This window comes from Bradysia coprophila (genome assembly GCF_014529535.1).
Source record: "Bradysia coprophila strain Holo2 chromosome X unlocalized genomic scaffold, BU_Bcop_v1 contig_173, whole genome shotgun sequence".
In the NCBI taxonomy this organism is placed as follows: Eukaryota; Metazoa; Arthropoda; class Insecta; order Diptera; family Sciaridae; genus Bradysia; species Bradysia coprophila.
In genome coordinates, this window is record NW_023503302.1 from 1,846,762 (window position 1) to 1,866,635 (window position 19,874).

Below are 19,874 nucleotides of genomic sequence, written 5' to 3' on the forward strand. Positions count from 1 at the left end.
CACTCTCTACCGAAATATAAGAAATTTCTCGATGTGTTTGTTGTACAATTTGAGAGATGCGAGAGAGAATTGTATTTGGAGGAAATGAATTTTCGGTTGGAAATTTCGTATCCATTTTTCAATGGGTTGTGTTGGTTCACCCATCGGCCAACAGTTCTTAAAATTGATGTCATTCGATTGGCATTGATGAGTAGGATATTTTGCAGAAATAACATAAGCAAAATATGTTGCTCTACCATAAAACTTGATGCGAAAAACAATATCAAAATTTTCGTATCCATTCCAAATTCATAGTGTTTAGCGTTCCGAAAAGCACCAAGAGAATTATAAAATTTTGTGTCTGAGAGCTTTTTCCCAATCGGTATAGTGCTCTGATAGGGTATCATGAGAGGGATGAAGTGTATGTGAAAGGTACATTGAACTTGGATGATGTTGTCTTTTCTATCAATGTTTTGATTATTCCCTATTCAATTTAAAATTTAATTTGAAATTAATAGAAGTGCAATGGATTCAGCGGGAACGTTGTCATTACATTTGAATTCTATTTGACTGAATTTTCTTAAACTAAATTGGTACACATTGTGGACTCCACAATAATAATAATTGATAATCGTTGTAATCGTCTAAAAAGGTGCACATTTTATATAAAAAAAAATATTGAGTGGTTATTTTTCGTTCGGTTTCCTTATGTAAAAATTATTTGGAGCCTTGACGACGAGACTAGCTGTCATTGAACATTTAAAACGCAGTCAGGAACATGATGCGAACAATTTTGGGTGAAACCACTTTGGAGTTCGTAAAGTCGTCAGTTTTTTTTTAAGCTAATTCTATATTTATTCACTCACTATTGTTGAATGTGACGACACAAAATTATCGAAAAGTATTTTGACAATCTATCATTTTATGGACTAAACTCAACTCAATTTTATAAGTTTGCAATTGGTTAGCATTCTACAGTTTTAATTGTTCCACGTCGTTCTACATGTTGTCCACAAAAGAAGCGTAAAGAGTGTCGTTTTACTCACACGTACGTGTGGAATTGAAGAAACGTAAAGACAAACGCTACTTCTATGTGGAATACGTGTGGAAAACGAAAAAAACAAAGGAAACCCACAAAAATTGCATTCTGAGAATGCATTTTCAATACTTCTCGAAATAGAAACGGGCGGCTTTCTTTAGTGTATGGGGTCCCTCTTTCATTCTTTACTCTCTGAATAATTAAGGATAGGACAACAAAAAAAAGTTTTTTTTATACACCCAGTGAACTCCAAAGCTTTTTGTTGTTGTCCCGAAAATAATCCTTCCTGCTCCCAACACTACCTGTGGAGCCGGGGAAAGCCAGATTGTAAGGCACCGGCTTTGTCACTGGATTGATATTAAAAAAAAATAGATATGTCTTTACACAAGGTCCAAATCTAAGAACCCAAGAAGCTGCTTGGCGGTATACGCTGAAAAGTTATGGGATTTAAAGTGTGTGCTTCTTTAAAGTGGAAAAATCAAATTTTAATACGAGACCTACTGCAATAAACAAAAAACAAACATAATGGCCTAAAGTACACATTTTTGGACAGTAAACCGAATGTGGGAGACTTTATCAATGAATGAGAATAAATTGTGTGTGGAGTAAGCATATTGCTAACGTTCCATATTGAACGTTCCTTTAACAAACATTGTTTTTTTGCTACTGGTTAAGTGAAAAAAATGATAAGCGAACCACTCTGATTATTTATCAATCGCTCGGATTACAAATGTATAAATTATCTTCGTGTAAATCGTTATTGTTAGTCGTGACAAATACAAATCGAACACAGGTCAAACGTCTGGTTACAATTCAATAAATACCCTGCACAAGAAGAACTTGAAAATGTCTATCCAAACATCGAGAGAGAGAGAGAGAGAGAGAGAGAGAACATACACATTGTTTGATACAAGCACATTACATTACATTACAATCATATAGCAAAAACGTTGCGTGCGAAAAAACTTTCGACACAATTAACTCTATCTGAGCTAATACAAAAAAATTGTCTACTGAAGTTTGGACTACAGTATATAAATGTTGTATCGTTCAGTGTTTTTCTTCAATTAATTAAATTAATTTCCCCAACGTATACTTTTCGATAAATGACATTTTTGTTCTACTTTTAGTCCTTTTTCAACCTATTTATAGAGAAGTGAAACCATATCACACAAAAAAAAAATAAAATAAATAAATGTATACAAGGAGTGGGAGAAGAAGATCTAAAAAAAAACTTTCTTCGTCTTATTACGCTCAACGTTTTCCATCAACTACATTACCACAACCACATTACTTACGACAGGATTTGTACGTGATAAATAAAAGATTTGTATCTTTCATAGAGGATCGCACGGAAAATACAAAATAAACTTCGTTCGGTATGTTTTTTCCGTCTTGTATGGATTTTTGTGATTTTTTGATGGAGAACTGCGTGCGTATCCTTTTTTGTGTATAAGATGGTAGATACACTTCCCATTTCTCTGTATCAAAATTCAAGCTATATTGAAATTCTTCATCTATCTGTCATTAAAGGATGTCGGAGAGAGGAGCAGATACAGGAAAATGTGTATAAATGCCGAAAGTTTGCCGTAAAAAAGATTTCGTTCACGATATATAATAAGGAAATGCAACAGTTCGAATGGTGAGATATATTTGAAAGGAAATTACATCCCTTTTCTTAACGCAATGACGATAAGATCTGTTTTTAATTAATATTCATGGCGTTGTTAATATTTGGCAGTCCGGAGGGAAATCATCTTAGTCCATTTGTCATTAATGAGATGTTCTCTCGGCAGTCTGAAAAATTGTATTAACTTTTTAATGGATTTTAGACCTGTGCAAAGCTCAGCGACTTTTGTATTTTCCACTTTTAATTATTTCGTTTTCGTCGGCGTTTTCGTTGTTTTGTTAGACGATGTTGTCGTTGTTCTGTGAAAAAATGTTAGGAGTTCGTGCGGGCTATAACATAAAGGTCATTCGCGAAACACACTTACTGCAACATCGTTATTAATTTATGAATAATGTCGCGGTTGTTTCTGGTTCTAGTTGCGACATTTTAAACAATTTATATTCTAAAATATTAGATGAAGTCATACATATAAATGGAAATGGGTGTCGTGTACCTGAACATTTCTTTCCACGTTTTTGGTCCCTCCATATCCTAAGTAAAACAGTCTGTTGAAGATTTTTATTCATTCAGTCAAATACGGAACTGGATATGTAGCTACAACATATATATCAATCACTGTGACAAGACGACCGTGAGATTGGCTAATAAAATACTCACTCTCTCGCAGTTACATTTTCTATTTCACGATTTAATTAACTAACTTGAAAATGCACAACAGAACAATTACATCGAGTTTGGACAAACAATTTGCACTACATTCAAAACTGGGTCCTACAACAAACGATCAAAAATGTCTTGGAACAACGTTAATCGAAACTAAGTTTAAGCATGGTAATGTAGTAATTTTGTCGTCATTTTATCGTTTTAATTCGTTCGTAAGTTGTATATTTCGACTGTATTTGTCTGTACGTTCGGAGGGTTATACGATAGACTCGTGATTCGTTACTCGACAACATTATTTCTGTTTTATAAGAAGTGGTATCCACTCCATATCGTTCCACTTACAATTTGGGTGGTATGGAGTGGAGTCGCATTATATACATCTCTTGCGTGCACTAACTGTAGCCCATTTCAACAGCAATGGATTCTTCTCCATTCCGAAAGAAAACTATTTTTCCAACTGGAACATCCATTCGAGAATATACAAATTACCTTGTTACTCCACCCAGTCGGATGACTGATGACTGACAAATAAGACAAATAGATTGATATAGTTGCTTACATACGAAGCACATAAATACATTGAGGTGTAACGTCAGGCTTATACGAACAAATCCGTCCAGCCCCTGTACATCATACGGGTCTGAATGTATAAAAATGCAAAATGAAGATAACACTTTTGCGAGAGAGAAAAAAAAAACCAACATAAACCTTTGATCGTAGCGCGAACACTCACTGTCGTATAGTTTTTTATATTGCAAAACACACTCAGTACGATGGTACGTAGCTATTTAACGCTAGCTCAACATATACCATAATTCTGTGAGAAAAATCGCATAAGGTACAAAGGAATGAGAAAATTTTATAGTTAATGATGACTGGGGTCGTTCATGAATATTCAAAAACACGTGCGGACAATTTTATATTAAAAACAGCGTCAGCAAAACGTTTCCGTTTTTATTATGATTCCACTTTATCGCTATGGATGGTTAACGGACGACGACGGGATGATGATGAGATGACTTTTATTTTAAGAATGAGAAGTAATTTCTAATGCGTTTTCATCCATGGGATGGAAAAACAATGGAAAATATGGAATTTTTAGGCAAATTTTCTTTAACATCAATTGACATTGAAATTGAAGTTGATGTTCTCCTATCTACATTTTTACAATTACTTAGTCTATGCTAGTGTGTGCCTCGGATGTAATTAACTTGAGCATATTTTTGTCATTGCAATTTGGCTAATTTATCTTAATTGTGCTCGTTTTTAAGCATCCTGCAAAGTATAATAGGGGTGACATTACGTTCGACATAAAGTTTGTACCATTGCGAATACGAGTAGTAGCACATTCAGCAACAATTATAACAGGTTTACGGTATTGAAAATAATGTTGTTTTAGACTCTAGATGTGAGATTGTCCATACGATCAGCGGATCATGTGTGCAAAACATTATTCCGAAGATTTCTCTTCTACTTAATGAGTTTTATGTGTTTCAGTAACACTGCTCTTTAAATTCACTTCGCTCTTACATGTATATATACATTGCGAAAACACGTAAAATACAGTGCGTTCATGCCTCCAAATTTTTATTTTGACGAATGAAAATTCCGCTTTTCCCGTTGAGTTCGGCTACAACCTTCCTATACGTCAAAATAAACATTTAGCAGCACGGACGTAATTGTACTCCATCATTACCATAAAAGAATTTCGTCAATAATGTCTGTTAAACGTCTCATTTATTTCTCTAATGTAAATGTAAACCATGGTTCGGTTATCGATGTCCATTCTAGTGAACGCTAATAGTTTTTAATTTAAAACCGATTTTGGGCATTCGACCGATGATGGGAGAGAAGCACCATAAAAAACTTTAAAGGAATAGTTTTTTTTTGTTTAATTGTTAATCGATTACCGGAAATTTATTGAACAATTAATTCTGTGTATATACAGAGTCAATTCAGATTGAGAGGAACAAATGTGATGCTATTTTAGTGGTCAGTTGTCGACAAGTGATCTAAATCCAGTATTCGTATGTCCATCCGTTTGTCTTTTTTATTAGGACAATGCTTTTTACTTAAAAAAAACGAACATTTTTGCAGTACGCGGAGATATTTACCGAATACATTGACTTAAACAAATACAAATAAAATCAATAAATCAAGATCCTTATTGCCATCTCATTCGATTTCCTTGCCAATATTTGTAACACTGTTTATTTTCTCGTCTACATTTTCTCGCATTCAGTCGGTTAAACCTTTTTTTTTGCTCACATTTGCCATGACGTTCTAGAGCGCAATCGAAAATTTATACACACACGAAAAGAAGAAAAAGAAGAACGAAAAAAACACAGAAGAGAATCCCAAAACAATAAATGAAATAAAGGGAATATCCACGTGGGACTCTATTCCACAGAATGGATTTTTCCTCGTTTCCGAAGTTGAGGGAAACCCTATTCCACATTCTCATGTTTAAAGTGCAAGAAAGTAATATTTGCTCTAATATTGAAAATAGATTTCCACTCAGCTCGTCATTTTAATGCTTTGATTTATTTTGATTTTTTATTCCTTTTTTTTTGTTGCTTTCTTTACTTGATGGGAAATGTATAAATATGTTTGATATTGCGGGTTATTTTCATACATACACAGATTGTATATCTCAAGCCAGTTTGAACTATATGTATAGTGTGTTGTACATGCGTGTCAACCCGATTAAATCGAATATACACCTTTTTTTCAACGTCAACCGAATTTCCCAAGGAAATTTCCAATTTTTATTGAAAAAGCATGTTGTAAAAACAATTTGAATATTTTATTGTGAAAGATTGTGCTTTTAGGCTTCCATCGTAAAGTAGAAATATTTCACGAACACAAAATAATACAAACCGTGCAACCGAATAATATATCGGAATGGAAATTGAATCCTTTTATTTTCTGAGTCAAAATTTCAATTAAGTTTGTGTTAGCAATACGTTTGAAAACATATTTTGCACATTGAAACGACGAAAGCAGAGACATAATGTGGCTATGGTAATATGCAACAATTAACATCGTTTGGCACAGTATCACTTTCAACACTTATTAGATCTGGTAGGGTGGGTCGAATTTTCCATTTTATTTTATTTTATTTTAAAACACCATGGTTGCACTCAGTACGATCCAGAGAATCTTTTAAATCGATTTGAAGAAGCTTACCTGTCCTAGATTCTATATGAGATTACCTATTCAGGTATACTTCATACGTCTTCATATGAGATGATTGTTCGATTTTATTTGCAAGTAAAGTCGACATTATTAGAAATTTACTCCAATCACTCTTAAAGGAGCTGAATCAATAAAAATCCTTTTTTATTTTAAATGGCACTATAATATCTATTACCAAGAACCACGTATAAATGCGTAAATGTAAAGAATCCAGTCAAAAGTAATCATTCAGCGGAACTAACATACCTCTACTACACCGCAAATCAGTATCGCTCTTAAGGCATGGGAAAAACATATATTGAAAAAAAGGTTCTTCTATCAAAGATTCTATGGAACATCTTCAGTGCAACCTTGACCCTGGTTTAAAAAATAAAATAAAATGGAAAGTTCGAGCCATCCTAATCTGGATGTAAGCCTTACTAAGGTGTAAACAAATCGTTCAGGTAAACATAGTCCTTATGACAAAGTGATCTCATCTGAACACGTTTCAAAACAATATTACGTTGCAGCTACACAAAGCCGTTATCAAGAAACAAAATTCAGCGAAAATTCATTAACTTTGTATGAATCAGCAGAAAGAACAGTAACACACACCTGTTCTCATTTATTGTATTACACAAAATCTCATCATTTTCTTAAAACCTTTTTTGTTTGTTTGTCCATTATACAAGATTCAAACATTCCACCTACATATAAATACACAGAACCCAAATGGACTAACAGTGATTGACCGATTATTTCAACCTAAGTTTTTATTTATTCAACCTGAAATTGTATAACCTTCCATGCGCTAGACATATTACATTACCTCTAAGATATAACGTCCATACAACCGTCCCAAAATCTCAGCGTCTATAATATCTAGATCCACCTTGCCGCACCGTCGTATAAACAGCAACACCAGAAGAAGAACAAGAAAAAAAAAGAGAGCGAAGCCAATACAAAAACGAACGGGGAAAAAATAGAAAGTTTTTTTACGTCTTGTTATAAATCTCATCAGTTCCCGCATAAATCCTTTGCCCTTGTGTCGTGTCGACATACGATAAATAGCCACATTAGAATGATTGCTTCAATTCATCAGCTTGTTAAAATCATCTCATGGGGGCTTAACTTATTTTGATTTGTTGTAACACAGAAAACGGAATAATATCCCAAGTTTTTCTTTGCATACACACACCAGACTCTCCCGTCTTCGACTTGTGTATACAATATTTATGGTAATTTTATGTGATGTGACTTCATAATAAACCATAATTGATGAAAGTTGTAATGAATATTTTAGTAAAGTAATCAATCAGTGTGGTGTGGTGGTACTGTTAATCTTATTCCACTTTGGACGGAGGATAATATTTTCGTTTTTCAGTTGATTAAAAACTGAAATTGAATTTATTTATTTATGTGCTTACCGTGCTGATTTGATGGTATGAATTCTTCGTGCTTCAGGTCTCCATTTTCGTCCATTTTAATTGTATGACTAGATAGTTTCTTTATGGAAGCGAGTAAAGACTGGGCTCTAGGTGGGACTTCAGGTGGTGCAGGCTCTGGAGGTGGTTCATCTTCATCTCTGTCTGCAATGATTCAAATCAAATTTAATTTAACTATCAATCAAAAGTCGGTTTTCTTTCTATCTAGGCCGATGTGAAATTCATCGAATTATGTAAAAGGAAGTTCAGTGCTCTGACAAAAATATACCCATGTTACTAGAGGTTGAATATTTTGAACAATGCATAACGAATATTTATGACTTCTTCATAGCATTTATGAACAAAAATATTTTTGTTCGAAATCTAGACACTTAGTAGAATTCATTTGGGATTTAATGCCTTCAACTCAGTGCTCAACTATTACAGCCAAAAAATATATTATTCGAAGACGAGAACATTTGTATTGATACCAAATTCATTTCCCATTTTCCCAATGCATTTATTGCTAAATTATTGATTCGATTCTGGCAAAAATACAATCATTGTTTGTAGTGCAATATGAATTTTATATAAACGTTGCATGAAATTGACAGTACTAAATATCAATTCAGACATTAATTTGACGTTGTTTGTTGTGGTTTCGTCGGAAATAGTTTGTTGTGTCCGTACATTCAACTACAGCTTATTCAATATAATCGTTATTTGTATCATATTTGATTAAAAATGATTTCATTGCGGAATTTATATTTCGTATGAAATAGCACATTCCCATTGAAAAGTTCTATGTCAGGTTGATATGTGGTCTATTGCAACAATTTTTTGCTATCGAATTATGACCGTTGCTTATTAATGATCATTAACATCTAAACTTACCATTTTGAAGCAATAATCTAGTCGGTCGATGGCTGTCTTTGCCATCATCTTTGTCCTTTTGATCGCGATTTTCGCGACTTTCACGATATCGCTCTAGATTATTGTTACTATTCGACGATGCACTACTGGATGACGTCATTCCACCTCCGCCGCGACTATGTCTGGCCGATCGGCCACTCGTACGAAGCAGTGTACTGTTTGACATTGGCACTGATTTTCCGGTTGAAGCGTATATTGCCTCACCTGTTTACGGAGAATAAAAAATGTTGAAGCATTACGAACGCAAGGGAATTTGTATTTTGAGTTAGATAATTATGGTGAAAGCTGAATAGATATGTGCCGGCCTTTTCCATTGTTAGATTGTTGGTTACCTAAATGCATTAGGTATGTGCATACTCATAAAAGTATAGCATTGTCATTTTAAGAATTTGGACGGTAATCCCATTCAAGAAAATGTAATAATCGATTAAGAAAATTCAAGAAAACATTTTCCCAAGACTAAGCTCTGATGTGTTGAGTTTTTAATGAAAGAAATGCAACGCCTCCAAATATTTTCTATGTTTATGCTAGGAGTAGTGCTATGTTGTTACACATTTGAAGAGGCATGAAATTTACGTTAACTCTCTTTTGCTGCATACAACCCGATACCAATATCAAAAATGGTTCTACTATTCAGACTGATGTATTCCTAGCATAGTATTCCGGTTATATCCCAATTTCGACAAAAACCAAGAGTTGAGCTGCTTCAGTCAAAGTATTTTTTTTAGGAAATGGCAAACTGAAAATGTCGAGACGTTAGATTCACTCGCAACGACACTTGGTATTGATTATAAACTCAAACTCATTTTGTGGAGAAACCAGAATTAAATGTTTGCATTCCAAGGAGCATGTATACTACTTTTCGTTCGAATCTCAGAGTGAAACTGAACCTAGGAGTGCAAAATTTCTGTTTGAAACAGATTCTAAAAACGTTACGTTTCTTATTGCCAAAAATCACGGATTGATTGAATTGGTCTAAAATGTATTCGATAGTTGTGGATTTTTAATCCATTAACTTACCACTTGATAGTAAACGTTCCTGTGGATTGACATAGTGAATTCTTCGAGAATTTGTCGATTCTAATGGAAACGGTGATGCCTGTCTAAGTTGTAATGGTGATCTATTACTAATGTTTGGAGAATCGTTACTCTGATGTTGTGACGACGAATACAATAAGTTATCCGTTGGTTGTGCATCGTCTGGATTACCGTCAGAGCGATAATTATTTTCGATATCTATAAAATCATTAAAAAAGAAATTAATTATTTACATTCAAATTGAACTATTCACAATTCAACAAATTGCTGAAAATTTTTTTTATTTCAATTTTATTCTTATTTAAAATTACTATTTCCCTTATTACATATGTTCGTATTGGTTCCGGTCACTCCACAGTGATATCAAACCGATAAATGTAATTTCCCGAAAATAAAATATTTATGTTCCGTTCAATATATAATACAGTAAAACAGATATAGTATAATACCAAGCGTACAATACTTTCACAGAACATATTACCTGCCGTCATTTGCTATGAAATTATGTGATTAAAATTTCATATTCAATCTAGACGCTGTGGATGTCCCAAAGGACATACATTCCCAAAGTATATAAGAAAAATATTTCTTTCGTTCTTCGTTTTTTTTTATTATTTAAACTAAACGAGTTTTATGCAACTTGAGAAAAATACCGTGGGAGTTGCTCTCATTCGTCTTGTATTCGCTAAAGTTATATAGCCAGAAGGGACGAACAAACGCAATTTCACATGAAAAACAATAGCATAATTTTAATATATATTCAAATAAAATATGTTTGGCGCGCTTTTAGATTAGAAAATACACGGTAAATTGGAAAATTCTTCTCGTTTACACTTCTATTTACCTGTATACACACACTGAGGGAGTTACTTCGGGATGAAAACTTACATAAATGTCTATTTAAATTTCCTCTTTCGAACAGAACTGAACATGGGGTGGTAGTTAATTCACAATTTCATTGCATTTTTCTTTTTCAATTTGATTAAAAATTTAAAGTTCTGAAACGTTCTGAAAATGATTGTGGCCTATTAACTATTTATACTTAAATAATGTGCTACTCAATTTTGATTTTTTTTAAATAAATAAAACTAGGTTTTTCAGAGTAATGAATAGTTCGCTGAAATTATAGTCTACATTTGTGCGTTATTTTCGATGATTTTTTTTTTACAAAAATCCATTTTCGAAAATGCAAGGCCGCAATTTCGACCACAAATGTGTCAGCATTAAATAAAAAACCATATTGTTTGCGATATATTGACCAGCTTGGATAAACGTGAGCAATTTATGCCACAAAAAAATTCTGTTTCTTATTCAAAGCCAACGAATTTGTGGTCATGATCTGGATTGCGGTTTTACATTCAGAAAAATTGATTTTTGAAAGAAAATACCTAAAAATTACGCACGATTGTAGACTATAATTTCGGCTCCCTGGCGGAACTGGTGATTAAATTTGCAATTTAAATACTGTTATGGAACTATAATTTCTATGCACCGGGTGCCATTAGTCTCTTTATTATACTAAGGCTAATCGCAATCTATCGACGCAATTGCGATCTCGAACCAATTGATCTATCTCGTGATGATGGCAAACGTCCAGATGGAGTTACTCTAGCCCCTTGGTCAAAAGGAAAGCGTTTAGTGTGGGACCTTACATGTGTTGACACCTTCCTACTTAAACCTTACATTGAAAAAAGCCGGTGCTGCTACTACGCTCGCTAGTAAACGAAAACACGATCATTATACAAGAATCAAGGCATCAAACTTCTTATTTGTTGGATTAGCTTTCGAAACTTTGGGTCCATGGTGTGATGAAACGAAGTCTTTTATTGATGAAGTTGGGAAATCGTTAATCAAAAAATCGGGTGATGTACGTGCTAAAAAATTCTTATACGAAAGAATTTCATTGGCCATTCAACTAGGGAATGCGCGTAGCATTCTTGGAACACAACCGAAAAAGAAGCTAATGAAATTTACAACTTACTACTCATGTAAAATAATGTAATTTTCGCTTGTTAGTAATAAAAAAAAATTGACGCAATCCAATTGATTCCAATAATTCTATTAACTCTATCGATCATTCAATACACTGATAAAAAAGTTTCAAAAAACTCAGCTGTTGCAGGTAACTTTGTCTCCAGGTAATCTACAATAGCTGCCACAGCTGTAGCGCCCCATACAAAAAATAGAGCTGCGGCAGATAATGTAGACAAAGTTACCTGTGAGTTTTTCGAAACTCAGTAATTTCGTTTATTTGTTTACATTTAAAATAGTTTAAATTTTTGGTAGTGCTGAGGCCTTGCAGCATTAGAAATTAACAAATTATGCTCGAAAATCAACTTCATCAGTCTGACATCTCAGCTTTCCAACGACACTACTATATCCCTGAACCTCCGCCTGCTTTCAATAAAAGCCGGAGAGTAATAAAAGTAGTGGTCGGCTGAATCTATGTGATAATCACACAAATCACTGCTTGGATCAGTACGTTTTTCTATATGGATAAAGCCGTAATGTATACAGTCATCATTAAAACACAGATTTTTAGTTTCGTTCTGCTAAGGTATCTAATAAAGTTTTAAGTTTTTTTTATTCTGATGCACTGTTTTGCCTGTCGACATCCTATCGGGTGAAAGTCAGTTTATTCGGTTACACAATGGAACTGAGTGGTGATGGGTTTGTGAATGAATGTAGAAGAAAAAAGAAAACCAAAAGGTGTCACGAAAGCGAATTCCTACAAGAAAATTGCGTTGCTCGCGATGTGTCCTTCATTTTTTGTTTCGATGAGTGAATGAATGAATGAATGAATAAAAGTTTTAGCAGTCTACTATTTCCTAGTCTATGAGAAGAGTTAAATAGTTTCGCGAGAAGAAAAAGAGTGTCAAAATAGAATTGCTATGGTTCTAACACGACACAGTAAAATAAACCAGGCAGTAGTGGTTCATTTTCGAAACGTCAAAGAAGAGGGACCTAATACTCTGTATGAAATGAACTCAAATGAACACTGGCATAAATTCGCAAAAAAATAGGGCTACTAGATAATTCAGGTCCATAGTCAAATCAAGCGCTACTGCCTGGTTTACTTTACTCTGACGTGGTTCTAATGGTTCTTTTTTCTATTAAATTGATGAAGCGAGTAGTGCAGTACTCAGCTAAGATTGCCTCAGCTATTTTACCATATGGTCACGTAATCACACTGCTTATACGTGCTTGTACTATCGTGAGACGCATGAGTGTGAATATTACCCATGCATAATCAATAATCATGTAATGTAGCAGTATGTTTGTATGATTTTTAGGAAAATATTTGGGGTTTTATCCCAAACTTTCATTGAAAATAAATGCAGTGACGGGTAAAAACGTATAAAAAGGCTCATTGTACACAAAGGTGGTTCTAATTAATCATTTAAATAATTTCAAAAAAAAAACAGTGATCGATAATGAAACAACTGAAAAAATTTAAAATTAAAAATGGATTCGTTATTGCAGCATTATATAACAATGTTTTGTTTAAACCGTAAAATGAGATGAATAATTTGCATTTAATTTTGTTGAAATATTCAACTAAGCCCCCCCTTTTCATACACATTCGTTTTACGCCCAGCTCGACAATAAATGCAACATTTTATTATTATTTTTTTCGTTCTGCGGTATTGTGTATCGAAAAAGTGGAAAATATACTAAACGTAAAATTTTGAATCGTGTAAATTTGATAATCGTTTCACGATCATTATACAGCCATTCATGATATTTTGCTATTACGTTCCACTGAAATTTTATTATATGAATGCCATTCAGCGCTGGGAGAGAGTGAAAACGAGTTGCATGCAAGAGTCTTTGGTAACAATGTACTTTTCATCCTTATAACAGAGGATTTTGCTAAAACCTCCCACTGACAACGTTTTTCAATTGACGCCAATTGTACCCTAAGCGCACATTATGCAAATCATTTTTCAGCTACGAAATATAAAAAACTCTTCTGCTTGGGATAATATTTATTGTTATAATAGGAAAACTATATGATGGAAAATTCATTTTTTTATTATACATATTGAGTCGTTATGAAGGGTTGGACAACGGCAGTCACAGAGAACGGACGTGTTTATGCGTTGCTCTCTAAAAGTGTTTCTTTTGTGTGGCTGTGTGTGAATTCATTTTCGATTTTGTCTAATTTCTGTGCCAACTTTTACGGCTTTGGTGTTTTTATTTTGCTGTAATGTTTAAATGGTGAAATTATTTTAAAGGTTTTATTAACGAAGTCAAAGTGTTGTTCTCGTAGGTCATTTTCTCTTTGATCAATAAAGTCGTTCTCGCCTCATTGTGCGATATCAACAATTGTGTTATTTCCTTTGTTATTTAACATGTGCTTCGTGGCGTCGGTTTACGGATTAACAATCGACTCTACCAGAAGCTAATGCTAAATTACGTGCTCGATTAATGTACGAAAATGACACATTGCCGTATGGCATCTGGCAGTCAATTTTAGTGCAGGTAAGGTACAAACGCTTCGGGTTCTCATTTGACACCCCAAAACCACATAGCAAATTTTTACAAATTTGCTGTGGTACAATCCCAAGATACAGAAACTATCTTGTACTCCAAAATGACCGCGAGGTTTAACAGATCTATTGATTGATACGTTGTATGGATGTCAAGGGATATGACGAAATACGAATCATTCAAACGCTACAACCTGCAACGCCCAGAACGAGTTCAGTCACATGGTGGCATGGCGATTTATACGAAGAGGCAACTCATGGCCTATGGTGATTAGACACTTGCTATTACCTAAAACTAATAGCCGTAACCGTAACAAAGTCGGAAATATCAAAAAACCCAACATTCGCTTTCTCCATAAAAGAAACCATATCGACATAATGTCAATAGTAGAAAGAGCTACAACATGACAATGTTGATAGCGCCATCTTTGGGAAAATGTACAGGTCAATTAGTGATGGTTGTGGTATTCGCATACCACCCACGGCTTGGAGAATTCACAACGTATGGGACGTTAACACACGGTCGATTTGTGAACAATCTAAGTCGGGAGAGATATGATGTAAAATCACAGTCCATATGATCAAGAGACTTGTACAATAGCACAACAGGCCCATCTGAGGCTTAGGTGCTGGGCTTACACCCTCCCATCTAATCTAATCTAATCTAATCTGAGTCGTTATGAATAGAAAATATGCCTTCGGTGAATTAGGTCAATGGTACAAAGTAAGAGACAGGCGAAAGTTTGTCTTTTGTGCTATATATTTGAAAATGCAAGTGTAGAATTAATTTAACTCTGCTGCATTCGGACAATAACAGACTAATTTTGGAAAGTAGAGTAGAGAAGAGTAGGGGACATCCACAAATCTCGTCCGGGAGTTCCTCGCAATAAGGACACAAACTGATGTAGGATAAGATACCTGCACTTTCCAGTTACAAATCTATAAAAGTGGATCACCTTGCCATAAATTTGAGTAGAACGAACGAAAACTTTTAACCAGATCTAACTTAAAGCCTCAGACTCTTATCTGTAACAAATACAAATTCCTATCTATTAAGAGATCAGTTCGCTTAACTGTTTCGAATTCCACTGAACTATGGCCTTTCACGAACAAGCTCTGACAAATTTCACTCTGGTCCATACAGATTCCTGGGATTAAGTACAAAATGGCCCATCTCCAGAAGAGTTTTTGAAAAGCTTTTGAAAGGTTCTAAATTACCATATTGTTGCCAATAAGTAAATTGAAATATTTAAGTCAAAGTGAATGGAATTCCAATTAATTTCAATCACAGTCGTTCAAGTTTTAATTGAACTTCGATGAAGTATTTTCAAGAATTAAAACTCTCAAAAATTATCGAAATTCTAAAATTCAAGAATTTTAGTGAGTTTTCAACAATGTCATTACATTTGGCGACTCTGAAATAAGTGACGTATTTCATTTCAGCTGACCCACAAAAAATATTTTTTTACATCTTTAATAAGCATATTAGCACATTTGTTTGTATGTGTGGATCAACTGAAAGACAGGTGAAACAAATTGAAAATTCTTGAAAAAAAATCCCAAAATTATCGAAGTTTTCGATTTCGAGAAAAAAATCCTAAAAATAGGTCCTTGTTGGTATGAAGAGAAAAAATCCTCAGTTTTGTAAAATTATTTTCTAAAAGTTTCTCCTACCTTTCAAATAACAAAGGTTATCCTACGTTTATCCAAAACTCTTGCGGTTAGTTTATAAAAACGTTTACACTCCTTACTACTGGGCTACCCTTCTAAAGGTTAGTTTTTTTTTCATTGTAAAGTAGGTCCAATTAACGGTGGGTCTCTTAAGTGATAATTCTACCTACTTTACAATGAGAAAATTAGCTTTTAGAAGGGCCCAGCTTCTATACGAGTGTAAAACATAGCTAACGCCGACCCGTACGAAACACCTATTCGTATCAAAAGCCTTTAATGTGAAACTCTTCATTTCTCTTACTTCATTTTCTTCTCTGCTGAAAAACTATTCTTCCTTTAAAATCACTTACATTATCCACTCTTTGCCTTGTTATCATATACAACTAAATTGCCGGAGGCAATATAGACAGCCCCGTACGAAGACAAATTTCATAAATTCCCATTTAAACAGCTATATACCGCTATATTTAACTATATTTCACTATAAATAAACATTTCACAGATAAATATATGCTATTATATAGCTCTATATGCCTATATATAGCTCAATATAGCTGTATATAGGTATATATAGATGTCCATATATGGAATCCCTGAAACCCCACACACATAACAAATTATTTCCATGTTAACAGAAACTCTCTAAGTATCATTTTTCCCAAGATATTTCTATTTTACTAAAATCCAATATGGCCGCCGGCAGCCATTTTGTTAGGAGACCGGAAATAGTACCGACGCTTTACATTCGTTAATACTTTTCAAACAAAAAAAAATTCATGAAATTCGGTCAAAATTTACTCGAGATATTGTCAAAATACACCACGTTCACTGTACTTCCGAGTAGCCAGATAAGAGCTCACTCCAAGAGACCTTGCTCACGCTCCGGAGAACATAATTTCATAAATTTTTTTTTCCCTGATTGGTACGGTCAATACCTATCTAATAAAGCTAGAACAGACGAAATATGTTGAAATGTGGCCGACCTACAAGCAAAAACTGCTTGCCGCCCTGTGCCTGTTTCACACCAAGGGGTCTAACTCACGAGTCGGTCATCCGATTTCCATAAACTTTTTTTTTGTCGATCGGTATTGTAAATACCTTTTATTTGACGTATCACTTACAAGTTTAACGTTTAAATGTCCGGAGATATCTTCGAAAAACCGTAAAGCACTTATTGGGCCACAGCTCGGGAGGGGTCGATCCAAAATCACTCATCTTCGAACTTAGCCTGTCTTTTGACATTACCAAACGGGAAAAAAAAGAATTTTCAAAATCGGATGCGTTTTACTCAAGTTATCGTGCAGACAGACAGACGGACAGACGGACATTTTTTTTCTTGCAGATTTGGCATCTCTGGACAACCACAATAGGTTTCCCCTTACTCAGGGAGTCCAATTCGACGTGTTACAAACGTATGCGTAAACCTATAAGACCCCAGTACTTCGCACGGGTCTAAAAATGTTTTCATAAATGTGGTCCTTATCAACTGAACTAGTATAAATTTGGATTTTCATGAAAATAAGTTCAATTAAAGATAGTTCTTCTAGGCTATTTGCAGTAAATTTTCGATATAGCAAACCTACAAATGTCAAAGTTTACAAATCATACTTAATAGAAGATATTATTGGAGAGTTAGAGCGCACAACATATTCACACAAATACAACAAATACAACTACCACAGTAAATGTATAATAAACAGTGGAATGAACATTCCCAAGTATAGAATGAATATTCCCAAGTATAGAAAAAAAGGAACTTCGAAAATTCGAACAGTAGCGTTAAAGTTCGTGTGCGCCCGTCTGATGAATGACTGTCAAATATATAATATGAACTATGGTTCATCCACATCATAAATATATTAGAACCTTTGACACATCAAAAACTGTTCAGGCGTATAATGAAGCTTCTGTAAACTCAAAAGTAGAATTAACAAGATATTCAGTCTAATTTCAGCTTAAGTTATTCTACATAAAATCAACAATACAAAAACGTTCAACCTGACCAGTAATCGTATGTTCGATGCCGTTGAGCTAATTTCACACTGCCATTTATTCCATGTATGTATACATTGCATGTGTATTTTGAATGTGCTTCGGTAGCTAATTTAAATTCGAGCAATGGATGGATTCTATTCATACAAACGTGTATGATTAATGGTGAACTTTCACGTTGTCATTTACAACGATTTGTTTCATGTAAAGGGACATGCGATACTAAAATGTTGACTTTGAGTAAACCTTCATATATAGGCTTAAGACAAACTTTATTATTTTATGAGCAAGTTTTACAGAACTAAATACACCCTCGAGACTGTGCTTGTTTTTAGTAAATTAGTAAATTGGCCCAAGAAAATAATATTTTGCAAAGTGTATAATGGAAGTGACAATTTCAATCAGAAAAAATAGGTTTATTAAATTCTGTTTATTGCTCGAAAGAGTAGTTTTTCAGACTATAGATATAGATGGTGCTTTTATTTGATCGTTATTCGTCAGGGAATTTAAATTTATAGAAAACTCGATTCAAGAATCTTCAAAGTGACTTATTGCCTGCTAATAGTGTATAGGAGACTAATGAAACGCGTCAAGAATATTAACTGTATCTAGAAAACTATGGAAGCCGGAGGATTGGCTACAAAAGTAAATTTTCAGAATGTACGAATTAGAAAGGAAAAATAGTTTGTTTGAAGTTAACATTTTTAAGCGGCAAGCGTATCTCCAATTAACGATCAATACTTTCATTTCTTTAAGTGTAAAATGTCGTTGAGTGTTTGTTAGAAAATCTCTTACTTCTTTAGTATGCTGATGATAATAATATGCGGGGCAAATAAAGATCTGTTTGCAGTCAAAAAAAAATAATTTGTTCTTGAATTCGTTAAAAATCCTCAAAGTATCAGTAGAAAATACTTTGGGATCCTAGAAAATCCTCAAAAAGCCATTTCAGTATTTTCTTTTAGAAAATCCCCTTGCACACAAAATACACGACTATCTGCCCGTCGGAGAGACGCTTACCAGATGTCATCTCTTATTTTTCTCGTTGTTGTCGATAACACATGACTAACCGTTCCTAATAGGTCGTTGGGTTTTGTACATCAAGCACGTAGTTGGTTCGGCTACAGCGTTTTTTTTAGCGTTAGGGACTTTTTTGTTCCTTGAAAAGATTTTGAGAGCTCAGCAATGTTTAACCATGAGTTGCTATGGGCGCTAAAACATCAACCATAGATTGGAAGGACATCACTCTGATAAATACTCCGAAACTTGCCAAACCAGAAATAAGGAATTAATTTTTCCTGTTCGAGAAATGGATTAAGCGTACAAATCCGATTCAATTTGCTTTACAGAACTTAATCTTTCATATTTCGGAGCTGTTATCCATTTTAATGTACCATACGTTCCAAATCGTAATTGACAATGTCGTACCCTTTTTCATTATTTTTTTTTCTTTTTCGTGACAATTTCGACAACCGTTCTCATGAGTGTTTTATGCGAATATTGAAGACGTAAATACTGTTGATTTCAACGTCCATGTGATTTAAACAAAAAAAAAAAATGAAAAGCACATCACTATCATGGTGCGTCGAAAAACTGTGGGGGTGCTTAAGTGGACTTAAAGATAATCCTTAAAAATGTTATTTTTTTTTCTTGGATAAAACTAAGCTCTAATACAATAAACATAAAGCATATGTTTTTCTTATGTTGGCATCCATGTCGATGTTATTTACGGACAGATAGACTTTGAGATAAAGAAAATTGTATGTATCGACAGTGTTTGGGATTTAAGATATATTATTTATTTGATTCGTTACCAACACGAACAGGAAAAGGAAGAA

General features: G+C 34.1%; 1 protein-coding gene across 3 annotated transcripts in view; it reads right to left on the reverse strand.

Moving 5' to 3' along the window:
* LOC119068081 (teneurin-a) overlaps positions 1-19,874 on the reverse strand; it is a 289,470-nt gene that overhangs the window by 210,379 nt on the left and 59,217 nt on the right. For all 3 annotated transcript variants that reach the window (XM_037171490.1, XM_037171489.1, XM_037171488.1), the window contains exons 4-6: positions 9,866-10,081; positions 8,807-9,049; positions 7,916-8,077 (exon numbers count right to left, since the gene is read on the reverse strand). In XM_037171490.1, coding sequence (XP_037027385.1) covers positions 7,916-8,077; positions 8,807-9,049; positions 9,866-10,081 — 621 coding nt within the window. The remainder of the gene's footprint in view (positions 1-7,915; positions 8,078-8,806; positions 9,050-9,865; positions 10,082-19,874) is intronic.